The sequence below is a fragment of the Heterocephalus glaber genome, unplaced genomic scaffold (assembly GCF_053883595.1).
Source record: "Heterocephalus glaber isolate CG9 unplaced genomic scaffold, H.glaber_assembly_v1.0 deba00001687, whole genome shotgun sequence".
Lineage (NCBI taxonomy): Eukaryota > Metazoa > Chordata > Mammalia > Rodentia > Bathyergidae > Heterocephalus > Heterocephalus glaber.
The window spans coordinates 15,931,283-15,945,024 of NW_028258412.1; the positions used below are offsets into that span (position 1 = coordinate 15,931,283).

The 13,742-nt window shown below is 49.4% G+C and overlaps 1 protein-coding gene across 4 annotated transcripts in view; it reads left to right on the forward strand.

Moving 5' to 3' along the window:
* The window catches only part of Nos1 (nitric oxide synthase 1), a 177,350-nt gene that overhangs the window by 128,002 nt on the left and 35,606 nt on the right, over nt 1-13,742 (forward strand). For all 4 annotated transcript variants that reach the window (XM_087198430.1, XM_087198431.1, XM_004843704.4 and 1 more), the window contains exons 10-17: nt 565-739; nt 3,882-3,983; nt 5,944-6,138; nt 6,703-6,788; nt 8,619-8,763; nt 9,694-9,798; nt 10,355-10,413; nt 13,299-13,415. In XM_087198430.1, coding sequence (XP_087054556.1) covers nt 565-739; nt 3,882-3,983; nt 5,944-6,138; nt 6,703-6,788; nt 8,619-8,763; nt 9,694-9,798; nt 10,355-10,413; nt 13,299-13,415 — 984 coding nt within the window. The remainder of the gene's footprint in view (nt 1-564; nt 740-3,881; nt 3,984-5,943; nt 6,139-6,702; nt 6,789-8,618; nt 8,764-9,693; nt 9,799-10,354; nt 10,414-13,298; nt 13,416-13,742) is intronic.

Sequence of the window (13,742 nt, forward strand, 5' to 3'; positions counted from 1 at the left end):
GCACTGTGCTGACTTTCAAGGCTGACTTCGTCCTCGACTATGTGGTTTTCCTGTCTCCAAAAGAAGCGGCTCTTACACGTACTATATAATGACTCAATAATTAATCCCAATAAAGTGCTGCAAAGGAAATTTCCTGCTGCTTAGGAGCAGGAAGTCACCTGGCCCCAATTGCACATTGGGGAGGTTTTCCCAGAGTGAGCAGCATTTTAGCTGAGTTAGGTAAGAGATGTAAACACAGGGAAGAGAAAAGACCCCAGGAATAGGAACTGCTTGTACAAAGGCCCTGGGGTAGAGAGGAGCAATGTGTGCTCGCTCTCAGGATAGGTTTGGTAGACCACTAGCAGCTCAAGACAGTAGTTGCAAGGCCTGGATGTCCACCTGAATCATCTGGGAAACTTGTGTTTAAAATGCATGTTCTTGGGCCCCAGCATTCCACAAAATCAGATCCAGACATAGGCCCGTTCAGTCCCCCATATCAGCAACCCCAGAGGAAGGACATCCCACCCATTGGTGCACCCAGGAGGCACCTGTCCATGCTGAGCTGGGCTGCGCCACTCTCCCCAGGTTTGACTGGTTCAAGGACCTGGGCCTGAAGTGGTACGGCCTCCCTGCTGTGTCCAACATGCTGCTGGAGGTCGGCGGCCTGGAGTTCAGCGCCTGTCCCTTCAGCGGCTGGTACATGGGCACCGAGATCGGCGTCCGAGACTACTGTGACAGCTCTCGCTACAACATCCTGGAGGTGAGGCCCTCCCTGGTCCCCAAAGAGATGAGCTTAAGGCAGAGCACACTGGCTCACAGCTGAGCTTTGGGGTTTGGAAACCAGAAGGGTTGGAGCAGAATTTATGCAATGAGAACAATGGTGAGCACCACCCACAGGACATACCGAGTGCCAGTACTTTGGCGCTGTTTAAATACTTTGCATCCCCCGTGTCTGTAGCTGGTCATTCCAGGACCTCCACAGATATGCAGACCCCTAGATGAAGGCACGCAGGTAGGCTGAGGCAGAAGGATCACAAGTTTGAGCCTAGCCTGGGCAATTTCTCAATTTAGCAAGACCTTGTCTCAAAATTTAAAATTTAAGAAGGGCTGGAGATACGTGCAAAGCTCCCCCACCCCACCCCCCGCCCCAGTTCAATCCTCAGTACTGCAAAAATAAAGTAAAATAATCCACAGATGCCCAAGCCCTTTATATAAAAAAGCATCATATTTGCATATAACCAAAGCACATTCTCCAGTATACTTTATTATTTTTTCTCCCATATACCTTAAATCAAATACAAGGTAAATGCTATGTACTTAGTTGTCATACTATATGGTTTAGGGAATAATGACAGCAAGAAATGTCTGTACATGGTCAGTACAGATGTAGCTTTTTTTTCCAAATATTTTCCATCCAAGGTAGTTTGAATCTGTGGATGTGTAGCCCAAGAATAGGGAGGGCTGGCTGTCAATAATGTCAGTGCAGCATGTTTTTGTTTGTTTGTTTTGGTCTCTTTCATTCAAGATAACATCTGTGAGATTCACCCAAGTTATTGTTTCTCAGTCATTCAGAACCCACTGTGTTACATTCCTTTTTAATCCTTGCCATAACTTTGAGGTACAATAATCCCACTTTAAAGATGAAGAAACTGAGGCCTTTTGGAGGGATCAAGTGTCAGAACTCAAGATCATGTGGCATTTCTCTGTGGAGAGTCCAATTTTCTCTTTGTCTGCCCATTCTTATCTACTAGAGTCCCAGGACAGAGCTTTCCGAAGCGTGGCTTTGGTGAAAGCATCAAAATAGCTGTATTTTGGTTTGATTTGCGTTTTGGGGTTTTTGAGACAGTCTCACTTTGTAGCCCAGGCTGACCTTGAATTCGAAGTCCTCCTGCCTCAGCTTCCCAAGTCCTGAGATTGCAAAAGCACACCACCAAGCCGTGTTTAGGATTGCTGTTTCTGCCAGTAAATGTCCACAGCAAAGTCTGTCGCTATTGGCTTTGTTTCAAAAGAGGACACAGAGAAACAGAGAGGTGAAGTGCCAGACCTGTGTTTCACAGTAAATAAGATAGATTAGAACTCAGGGCCAAGCATTAAGTTTATGTTATTAAAATGCACCAGTGCCACCCTGGAAAACAGATACCAGGGCTCCTTGGCCTTGCCAAACCTTGGGGCTACCTCAGAAGCTTTAGGATCCCCAGGATCGGATGGTATTGGTGGGTTGGGGTCTAAGCACCAGCAATTTTCGAAGCTCCGTGGTAGATTCTGCTGTGCAGCTGCCAAGCCATACTAACTTCCGGCTGGAAAAGGAAAGATATTTTGAGCCGTTGCCATAGATGGGACTCAAGTTGCCCTGGGGGATTTATTTTCTATTTATATATTTTTTCTGCAACCAATTTTTCTCTTTGTAATCAAACTAATGCTATAAAATAGCAATCACTGCAAGGCTGGCTACAAACACTTTCCTCTTTCACACACTCGCTCGGGCTTTGTATGAATTGATGCGAAGCAGCAGCCGAGTTTCTTCCCGCAAATGCATCACTGATCAGGTCAGGTCCCAAAGCCTCAGCCTCAAAGAGTGAATTAAGCTGTCTGCTCTCTGAGCTCTGCATACATTTCCCTTGCAAAGTCACCGGCTAACCTCAGTGAGATTCTCCCAGCCCTCCGAGCCCAGCTGCCATTGTATACAAACAGTGACAGCTGGAGCTGGAAGCAGTTTTCCCAAACCTGAGAAATCGTTGCACTCCAGCCCTGTAAGGAGACCTGGGTCCCCCCATTGACTGGCATTGCCAGAGGAAGAGAAAAGCCAAGCTTTAATGAAGGAAACTGATACTGGGTCTTTCTACTCCTGACATCTGGAGAGCCTGCATCTCAAGAGTTGTTCCTGTTCGAATTGTTTTGCCAGAGGTGTCAGCTGGGAAGGAGGTGGCGCTCGGATCTTGGATAGCAGGCATCCCCTGGACTTCACTACTAAGGCCCATAGGCTCTCTGGACCTGGGACAGATTCAGACACCCTCTGGGTCTCAGTTTCCCCAGTTGTCAGGTGGAGTCCAGAAGGTGTCCCTGTGAAATCAAAGCCCACGATCTAGAGCAGTGGTGGCGAACCTACAGCATGCATGCTGCAGAGGGCTGTTTGTATCAATTGAAAGCTCTGAAAGATTCGCCATCGCTGGTCTAGAGTCTAAGTAATGACCACTGGAGGTGGGGAGTAGAACAAACCAGGGGAGCTTTTCCTACTGGGAAGCAAGTGATGTCACCCCAGACCTAACTCTGCTTAAAACCCTTCAAGGACCCTGTGTAATAAATATATAATAAGATCCTGACTCCCTGACATACCCTTCAGGGTCCTACATCATCCAGTCCCTCTCTGTCCCACCAACACCCTCTTGCTCACCACCCCCCAAGCACACTGACCTTCTTTCTGTTTCTTAAATGGCTCAAGCCAGATCCACCCCAGGGCCTTTGCACTTGCTGTTCTCGTTGCCTCCAGTATCCCCTCCCCACATCTGCAAATGTCTTGCTTCTTCTCATCACTTAGGCCTCTCACCTTGTGTCTCCTCTCCACAGGGACCATGCCCTGGCAGCCCTTGATAAATCAAACCAGTTCCCCATCCCTCTTCCTCCCATTTCCATCTCTTCCTTCATTCCTAGGCATTAGCATTTCTCACAATTTAACTGTCTCCCTCTTCCATTAAAAAGTACATTTAATAATTAAAGAGTCAGTAGCCAAGTTTCTAGTTTCCTGCTGCTTATAGGGTCTCAATTTTTAAAAATTCTTTTGAGCAAAGTAGGGATTTGATCGGCCTATGAATGAGTTGATGAGGTCGTTGAGAAATCCAGAATGACCCAGCTCTGTCCCTCTGTAGTGTGCAGCCTGTGAGTCTGTGTTTCCTTCCCCCTTGCAGGAAGTAGCCAAGAAGATGAACTTGGACATGAGGAAGACGTCCTCACTGTGGAAGGACCAGGCGCTGGTGGAGATCAACATTGCCGTCCTCTTCAGCTTCCAGGTAGCACTGGGTGGCCTGGCAGCCCAAGCCCAGCCGGAGCAGAAGTCTTCCAGGGCTTCGGAGCAGAGGGTCAGGAGAGGGAGCTACCAGGAACCACCTGCAGGGGGAGTCTGCCCCCAGCAGAACCTGCTTGCTGCCCACTTGCCCCCCTGTCTCCTGGGTCTGGGTGGGGACCATTTGGTGACAGATGAATAGGTGTTGGGGAAAGGCGGGCTATGACCTGTTGCTTCTGACTCTAGTATTGGGATGACTCGTGTCCTCTGTGACTTGTCATGTCAGGGATCAGACTCTCAAACTGTAACATAACAGAAATGAAAACTCATCCTCATGACCAGGGCCATAGAGGCCCGTGATAAGGGACCTTATAATAGGATTGCCAGAAAAATCATCATTTAACCCCATGACACTTTGACAGCACAAGGAAGACACTGTTAATCACGCTAGGACAACAGGCAGAAACCAGGCGTCTCTGGTTTTTGCAAAGCAGGGACCTACAGAATAGAGATCACTGTCATAGATACCAGCTCTGTCCTTGGAGGGGGAGTGTCCCATATGGGCAGCTAGGTCCCCATAGATGTCCACAAGGGCCACACAGACAGTAGGATAAGCAAGGCTCAAACAACCAGGGATGGATAGCAGGGGAAACCACAGGTCCCTACTTAGTTACTTACATTGTCGCTGAGACACAATGTTCGACTCCTACAACTTAAAGGGGAAAATGTTTATTTGGGCACACAGTTTGTAGATGTTTCAGTCTGTAGTTGGCTGGCTCCAAGGTAGGACAGCATGGCAGAGGGGCATCACAGAGAAGAGCTGCTCCAGGCATGGAAGACAGGAAGTAGAAAGTGAAGGGAGGGGTGAGGGACCCTTCCAGGCCATGCCCCTGACCCTACCTCCTAATAGCAAGTCAGTTCCTGTAATCCAGTCACCTTCCAAAAGCCCTACCTAGGGTCACATGAGAGCTTATGGATACATCTTAATCTTAACCATAAAGTCCCCATATCAGGAGGGGGAAGAGAAGTGGGTACACTGAAGGATGTCACAGCAATGACACAAGTTCAGACAGGGCAAGGGGGAAAAAAGCCACCTCCCTGATCTTTGAGATGTTGTTGAAATGGCTTGGCTCTCTGTGGACCAGAATGAAGATAGTGAACCAGAGACAGCAAGGATGTATGTGACATGAGTGATTTAAAAAGAATGTAACCCCAGCACTCTAGGAGGCTGAGACAGTAGGATCACAAGTCTGAGCCCAGCCTGGGCACCTTAGCAAGACCCTATCTCAGAATAAAAAGGGCTGGGGATGTAACGCAGTATGAAGGCCCTGGGTTCAATACCAGTACCAGACAAAGGAAGAGGGAAAGAAGGGGAAGGGAGGGGGAGAGGGAAATGTGTGAAAAGGGGTAAGGCTTTGTGGATGGAAGTAGAAGACAACATATGATTCCAAACTCTGCCAACCATACCACGCCCCAGACATTCCATCACCACTTCTGCAGCTTTTGACTGGTTTTACTTTTTAATCAACTCATCTTTACGACTTAAAACTTTGTATGTTACAAGGGTTTGTCACCCCTATAAATGAAGAACCCCTACCAGTGGCCATAAATAAAAGGTGATTGTAACACTAAATAAATATACAAACGCAAGGAAAACAAAACCAAGTTGTCTGAGTCGAGGTTATTACCATCTGAAGCTCCTCCCTGGGATTAAAGAACAGGGGGCGGCCCGGGAAGGAAGGAAGATGGGCAGGGCTGGTGAGAAAAGTGTCAGAGACCCATGGCCACCCAGAGGTCTCCCTGGGTGCAGAGGGGGGGACTGAGATCACAATGTGGTCAGAGCTCTGCCTTGCTTAACACTGCACAGATCGTCTCCGGGGCCCCTTGGGGAGATGCCACTCTACTGGGGGAGCCCTGATACCCCTACCCCTCTGCCCCCTGTCTCATAGTCCCCTCTCCTCTCACAGAGTGACAAAGTGACCATCGTTGACCATCACTCTGCCACCGAGTCCTTCATCAAGCACATGGAGAATGAGTACCGCTGTCGGGGTGGCTGCCCAGCCGACTGGGTGTGGATCGTGCCCCCCATGTCTGGCAGTATCACCCCCGTCTTCCACCAGGAGATGCTCAACTATCGACTCACGCCCTGCTTCGAGTACCAGGTCTGTCCTCTCCTGCCTCTCTCCCACCAGGCCTTCCACGTCCGGAGCGTGTGGTGCTCAAAGTGCATCTCGGCTCCACCTGGCGTTGTGGACACACAAGTGCCTAATTGCCTCATGTGGCCAGTGGCTTCTGCGTTGGGTGGCACAGGTCTGGCTAAAGGAGTAGTGCACACAAAATGAGAGGGCAAGAAGAGAGTTTGGTGCTGGACCTGGTGGTGCATGCCTGTAATCTCAGCACTCTGGGAGGCTGAGGCAGGAGGACTGCAAGTTTGAGCCCAGCCTGGGCAACGTAGGGACTTAGTGAGACCCTGTCTCAAAATTTAAAAAGGGCTTTGCACTATAGCTCAGGGCAAAGGCCCTGAGTTCAATCCCCAGTACCATGGAAGAAGGGAGAGTGCTCCTTTGGGAGGAATCAAAAGCTGAGCAGAAGGATAGGCAGGCTGACGCAGGAAGGTTCCTGCAGCCACCGTGTCTGAGGCTTGGGCAGCCAGGGAATCCTGGGCATCTCCCAGAGGGGCCAGTTTCCCTCATGGCAGTGACCAGACCCTGTTCTTCTCTTCCCAGCCTGATCCTTGGAACACCCACGTCTGGAAAGGCACCAATGGGACCCCCACCAAGCGACGAGCCATCGGCTTCAAGAAGCTGGCAGAGTGAGTGTCCTGCAGAGGGTGAGGGTACCCCCAATTCAGAGACCCCCCCCCACAAAAGGGGCCCAGGCGGATGCTGTGCCCTCTGACCTCTCTGACAAACCCGCGTGCTGCCTTTGCCTGAGCTGGGATGGGAATGTTGCTGCAGCTCTTCTCGGGGTTACTTCCAGACCCTAGTTTCCTAAAAGGTTGTCCTGAAGGCAGCAGTATGTTGGGGAACCAGCTGTCCCGGTAGCAGCCACAGTGATACCTTGATTTGTAATGCTTGCCAATTTCTGTGGTGTAAACATTCCCACTATGGGAAATTTCAACAGGAAGTCAGGAGGCCAGAGTCAGACAGAACTAGAACCTGTGAGCCCCTGCACACACAGCCTACGGAGCACTCAAGTCTAATTGCACTCACTCGTTCATGTATCTACTCATCCATTCAGCCCTTTTTTATTTTGAGACAGGGTCTCACGAAGTCCCTACATTGCCCAGGCTGGGCTCAAACTTGCATGTGCTGTGGACCCCAGAGATGAGACCCTGGTGAGCCTCACAGGTCCTGGCCCCGTGAACGTGGCCCCCGGGGCTCTATCGCCAGCCACGATCACGTCAGCACCTCCCTTTCCTAAACAGAGGATCCCGAATATCCTCAGCAGAGACAACCTCTGGCTTCCGTTCAGTTCCCCTGTCTCCCGGAAAAGAAGGGAGGATTCATCTAAAACATTAATTGCACTATTAAGTTGGGGGCGGGAACAATGGAGTTAATTATAGATGCCGATTTATGCTTGGATCCTTCCCAGAAGCTTCCAGGCACTTTTATCCTTTCCAGCTTCCCCTTAGCTGAGCGCCTCCCTGCCGCGTGGGTGGTTTGCCTAATTCTCAAAAATGATACATTTACCTCCAGTAAGCCCCAGGTGGGAGATAATTAGCAATTTGTCTACACAGAGGTTCCTAGTGAGAACAGGAAGGACGGCCCAGGAGCAGGAACCCAGGTATTCCTGAGCCTCCCAGTGCTGCCCGGAGAAGAGAGGGAGGTTTGGGGTTCTCTGTTTTTAGCTGGAAAGAGGCTATGGTTGACACTGAAACGGCTCAGGGCTTAGGTAGTAGCATCTTTTCGTCATAATTTCTTCTGCTAGAAATTAATTTAGTGTCTATTCAGTGCCTGGGTCCATGCAAGACTCTGGATGTGTGTTGCTGGATAAACCAGCTGGGGCCATTCCTTCGAAGATCTTTAAACCTCTAAACTTTTGCTCGCTGGATACATAGTGATGTCTTGATGATTTGTTTCTCTGTCTCTCAGCCACACACACACACACACACACACACACACACACACACACACAAACAGCTGCCCCATGGCGCCTGCTTGTCCACAGCTGTAATCTCTATGTCCTTTAGCTCCTGTAACACTGCCTGGCACAAGGGGTAGACACCCAACAAATATTCATGAATGAATGATTGCCTTCAAGGCAGCCCTTGGTAAACCACATTCTCAAGCAATCAAATAACAACCTAACAAAACTAACCAATTAGGACCGGGATTTAGCTCAGTGGTTCCGGCGCCTGCCTCACAAGCGCAAGGTCCCAAGTTCGATCCCTGGTACAAAAAAAACAATGATTAATCCAAACTCAGGACTCACTGCCCTAGGGGATTTCATAAAGGAGTTAGTGCAGAGTCTCAGCTCAGGAGCTACGAGTGTTTCTGATGGACCCCTCAAGCCTTCAGAGGTCAAGGGAGTAAATTCTTTCTTGTCCAAGTTCTTGGATCTTGGCTCTGGCCCGGAAGTCTCAGCCTGATCTCCTCTCATCCTCCTGTGTCCCGTTTTTTCCTCTCCACCTCGCTCCCAGAGCCGTCAAGTTCTCGGCCAAGCTGATGGGGCAGGCCATGGCCAAGAGGGTCAAAGCCACCATTCTCTACGCCACAGAGACAGGCAAATCGCAAGCCTACGCCAAGACCTTGTGTGAGATCTTCAAACATGCCTTCGATGCCAAGGTGGGTAGGGGCAGTGCCAGCTCCCCTGGCCTCTGTAGCTAATGAAGTTGGGAAGGGGAGAGGGGGAAGTCAACAGGGAAGACCCTTTAACGGGAGATGAAAGCATACAGAGCACACACACACATTTGTGTGAATTTTAGGTAACCGTGATATCCCCTCCCTGTTAGTCCAGAAATCATCAAACAAAGTTCCCATCTCTAGAGAAAAATGTCAGCAACACAGGACCCCAAAACCATTCTGGGGTCAGTTTGGATGCTCTACACTAAGTACAGCTCCATGGTTTTCATTGCTGCAGGACTTCTCAGAGCCTTTAATATATGAACATAGATTACAATCTCCATATCCCTGAGAAAAGGATAGACCATGAGTGTTTCCCCAACATATCTGACCATGGATTAGTCATTATTGTGGAGCACTGCAGGAGACTGGACCTCCTTAGAACCTACTTTGGGAAATGTTGTACCTTTGATGCTAAGACACAGGGCAGCAATCTTTCCCCCAGGCAGGTGTCTCACACTTGTTTGGCCCAGGGGCTCCATTGTGGTGCAGGCGGAGTTAGAGAGGAGGCTGAGCAGACCTGGATGGGTGGATCCCAGCCTGAAGGTGTCAGGAAGAATCCAGTACAGTGGATTGTAAGAAGCCCCAGATGCTCTATCAGGATTTCTCTCCTGGCAGCAAACCATTGGACGGTGGCCCAAACCCCCACAATCCCTCAGGCCATGGTGACCATCAGAACCCTTGCTACTCCGTGGCTTTTAGTTCTACCCAGAATGTCTGGTTCCCCTTTCAAAGGTGACATCTCAAAATGACTCCCCTTTTTTGCTTTCTCTCTCCTCTCTTTCCCCCACTACTTTTGTTCTTCCCTTCCCTCTTCCCACAACCCCCTTCCCTCCTCTCGCCCACCCCGTGCCTCTGCCACCACCCTCCTAGGTGATGTCTATGGAGGAATACGACATTGTGCACCTGGAGCATGAAACTCTGGTCCTGGTGGTGACCAGCACCTTTGGCAATGGGGACCCCCCTGAGAACGGAGAGGTGAGATGAACTTTCTCCTGTTCTAGTTCTGGCAGCTAGAAGGAGGGAGATCCCGGCTGCGATCATCCCCTACACCTCCCTGGTCAGAAGCACAGCCTCCCATGGCCTCAAAGCCAGTGACTTCCACTTGATCCAAGTTACACAAAGATGGGACGATTCCAAGTTCTCAGTCGATTGGCGTCCACTGGCCAAACAGTCCCTAGGGAAAAGGTCACCTAACTGAGCAGCTTATTTAGAATGGATTCTCCAATCATGAGCTTGGTATCCCCTGCTCCAGACAAGGGGACAATGATTTTATAGATAGGAGGCCCTGAAGGAAGGAGAGTTGTGTGGAGAGGTAGGGAGTCCACACCTGTAGTTCCTTCAACAGCTGTCCTTGAGCTGCATCTGCAGCTTAAACATCACCGCCCACCTGAGTCTTGCCCTTCCCTGGCATCTGACTCCCAGGTTCCAGCCTTCTCTTTTACCAGCTGGGATACCAGAGCTTGAGCCTGACTCCGCTGTAGGTTTACTAATACACATGCTTCACATCACACTCATCTGTTTTGACCTCCAGAAATTCGGCTGTGCGTTGATGGAAATGAGGCACCCCAACTCTGTGCAAGAGGAAAGGAAGTAAGTGAATGACCCCTCAATGTTACATGCGCCCCCCCCAAGGAAACTGATAATTATCTTTTGGTGCCTGATGTTCACATTTTCGTTCTGGCTCCTGATAGCTGTGACCCAAAGTCCATTGGATCTGTGGTCCACTGGGGCTGATATTTTGTCTGACTAAAGTCACTTCCCAGCTCTGTCAGTAAGAGATTCTAATACACTCCCCCTTAACTTTCTGCTTGGTAAGAATCAAGTCAGGAAGTCGATGGAAGAGTCCTGGGGAAAGTTACACACACGGCGAAGGTATCAAGGCTTACTCTGGAAACCCACACCAGTGAAAGCTGCCTCTCTCCTTGAGACTTCTGTCTGGTGCTCACAGTGGACTTGCAGCTGATGTGGATGCTAAGCTCAAAGCCTAGCTGAGACACCCTCAAGAAACAGAGACCTGCGGTCTGCAGATCTTCACAGAGAAATCATACCAAACTCGGGGCTAGGGAAAGGCAGTTGTTAAGGGGAAAATTCCTGTAACCAAGATGGCCCTTGAAATGCTCTGGTATCCTCCATGAGGTGTGGAACACAGGGGTGTGCACACAGAGCCACCATTTCCTCCAGCCTGGAGCACACCTCTGAGTCCTACGAGGAGCATCCAGCCAGGCATGGTGGTGCATATCTTTAATTCCAACTACTCTGGAGGCTGAGGCAGGATCGCAAGGAGGCTGATTCCAAGTTTGAGGCCAGCCTGGGCAACTTAGCAAGACCCTGTGTCAAAATAAAATTGACTTAAAAAGGCTGGGGGTGTAACTCAGTGGGAGAGCAGCCCTGAGTTCTATCACCAGTACCTACCAGAAAAGCCTCTAATCCCGTTTCTGGCTGGTGTTTAAAGCCTGTGTTGTGCCAAAAATCGCTCCTGGTGCTCTCTATGCTGAGTGCACATTGCCAAACCCATTTCAATGGATTCTCAGGGGATGCACCTGACTCCAGCAACTCAGCCCTCACTCTCTACACCCTTGTCCTCCCCAGCAATGCAGGGTGGCCTCCCAGCAGGTCCCCCTCACCCCTCCTTCAGGGAGATAGAGGGCACCAACCATTCTCCCCTCTAGGTACCCGGAACCCTTGCGTTTCTTTCCCCGTAAAGGGCCTTCCCTCCCCCGTGGTGACACTGAAGTCCACGGTCTGGCTGCAGCCCGTGACAGCCAGCACAGGTAGAGTGTGTGTGCACCTGTGTGCATGTGTATGTGCAAGTGTGTGTGCGCGTGCACATGTATGTGTGCATGTTGTGTGTGTGTGCGTGTGCATGTGTATGCAGGCATGTGTGTGTAGCTGTGTGTATGCATGCCTGGTACTTGGGTAGCCCAGGCCACGTCCGGGTCTCACAGAGGCCTGAGTTCTAACCCACTAACTCACTCAGAGACCTAGGGCAAATTGCTCCATCTGTGTGGCCCTGCTTTCCTCTCTGTCAAATGGGGAGAGATTGTCTCTTCCCTGTCCACCTCTGGGGGCTGTTGCCAAGGATTGAGGGGTAATCACGGCGAGGAAAGCATTTGGAGAAACCTCCAGCTTTATCCAAATACACGTGCTGGTATTTTTACCCCACAACCATCAACCATGCCTCCCACACTAACAACACAGCCACCCCCTGATATGTTGCATGACTTATTTGGAGAAGTGACTCAATGTGGGACTATTTCGGGGCAGAAAATACACTTATATATATTTAGAACTTCCCTGATGCCAGAGAGAAATGTTGAAGAACATCCAGCTAAGACACCCTGTTGTCAGAATGCATAATTTCTTTTCTTTTTCCTTTTTAAAAGTACATTTCGATTTGTGCATTGAATTTTTGTCTTGAGTTTGGGGTTTTAGGTTGTTTCTCTTTGTTTATTTGTTGGGTATTGAGGATGTCATTGTAGGGAGGGTGGTTTTTCGTTTTTCTTTGCTTGTTTTGGTTTGGCTTTGTGTTGTCTGAAAATAAAACATACCACTTTTAGAGAAAAACTGGGAAACTGATTTTTTTTTTTTTAATCTCAAGGTTTCTGTGACTCTCATGCCGGGTTTGAGGATATCTTCCTTCCCCTTAAAAACAGTTTAATAAAATGCAGTGTCTTTTTATGCTTGTATCAGTGGTGAACATTTTTTGTTACCTTGAACTGTGACCCATGGCCAACCTTGAGATGTCTGAGGACCTTAAGTCCATAGGACAGTGCTGACTGGGACAAATCAGAACCATCCAATGGAATCTTGCATAACAAGGTCACTGCTCCATACAGCAGCCAGAGCCACCTGTGAGCACCCCAGGGTGGCTGGTGCAAGTGAAGAACAGAATTTTTATTGCATTTAATTCTAATTAATTTAAATTTAGATAGTCAAAGGTAGTCAATGGCTACCATACTGGAAAGTACAAATCTAGTTCCTAGCCACTTAAAGTAAGTTCTGGAGATTGGCAAATTGGCATCTCTTGGGAGCTGGATAAAAATGCTGATTTATAGGCCTTACCTCAGGCCTACTGAACCAGAATCTGTACTTTAACAGGAGTCCAGGATGATTCTTATACGCATTACAATTTGGGCAGTACGTCTCATGATGAGGGGCTGGTCCATTTGATTCCTGACTTCCTAGCGAAGTAAGCATTTTAATGATATGGATCCAAAGTTTCCTAAGTCAGGTGTGACCAGAAACCTTTGAAATAGAGGCAGAGTCAAGTGCAGGGGAATAGTTACCATTGTACTGGGCCTGGGGATGTTGATACATCCTTGAAGAGACCATGGGAGTGATATAATTCAACTCCATGCACAAGAAAAGGTACTAGAATCAGAACCAGTAACTTAAAGATCCAAAGGAGGTGTCAGCCCCAGCCAGGTGGGCAGGGGTTCCAAACCAGAGCTCACAGGCCCTATTCATTTTGGCAGGAGCTACAAGGTCCGGTTCAACAGTGTCTCCTCCTACTCTGACTCCCACAAATCATCGGGCGATGGGCCTGACCTCAGAGACAACTTTGAGAGTGCTGGACCCCTGGCCAACGTGAGGTAAGCAAGGGGGCTGGAGGGACAGGGAAGACCAAGTCTTCGGAGAGAATTGCAAGGTGGGCTCTTTGTTGTGGGGAAGAGGGTCCCCCTTTTCATGCTCCTTCATCCTGCATAAAACCAGCTGCTCCCTGGGCACCAGGACCCCTGTCCCATGGAAACATGCTGCTGTATGACAGCTCTTCCTCTCCGTCCCCTCTGACAGCCCTACCTCCAGGACTCACCCCAGCATCTGTGCTGAAGGACATTAATCTACAGATACTAATTGCTCATAAGGCGGCCCTTCCTGATGGACACCTTTTACACTTAATGTATGTTTCTGGAGACACC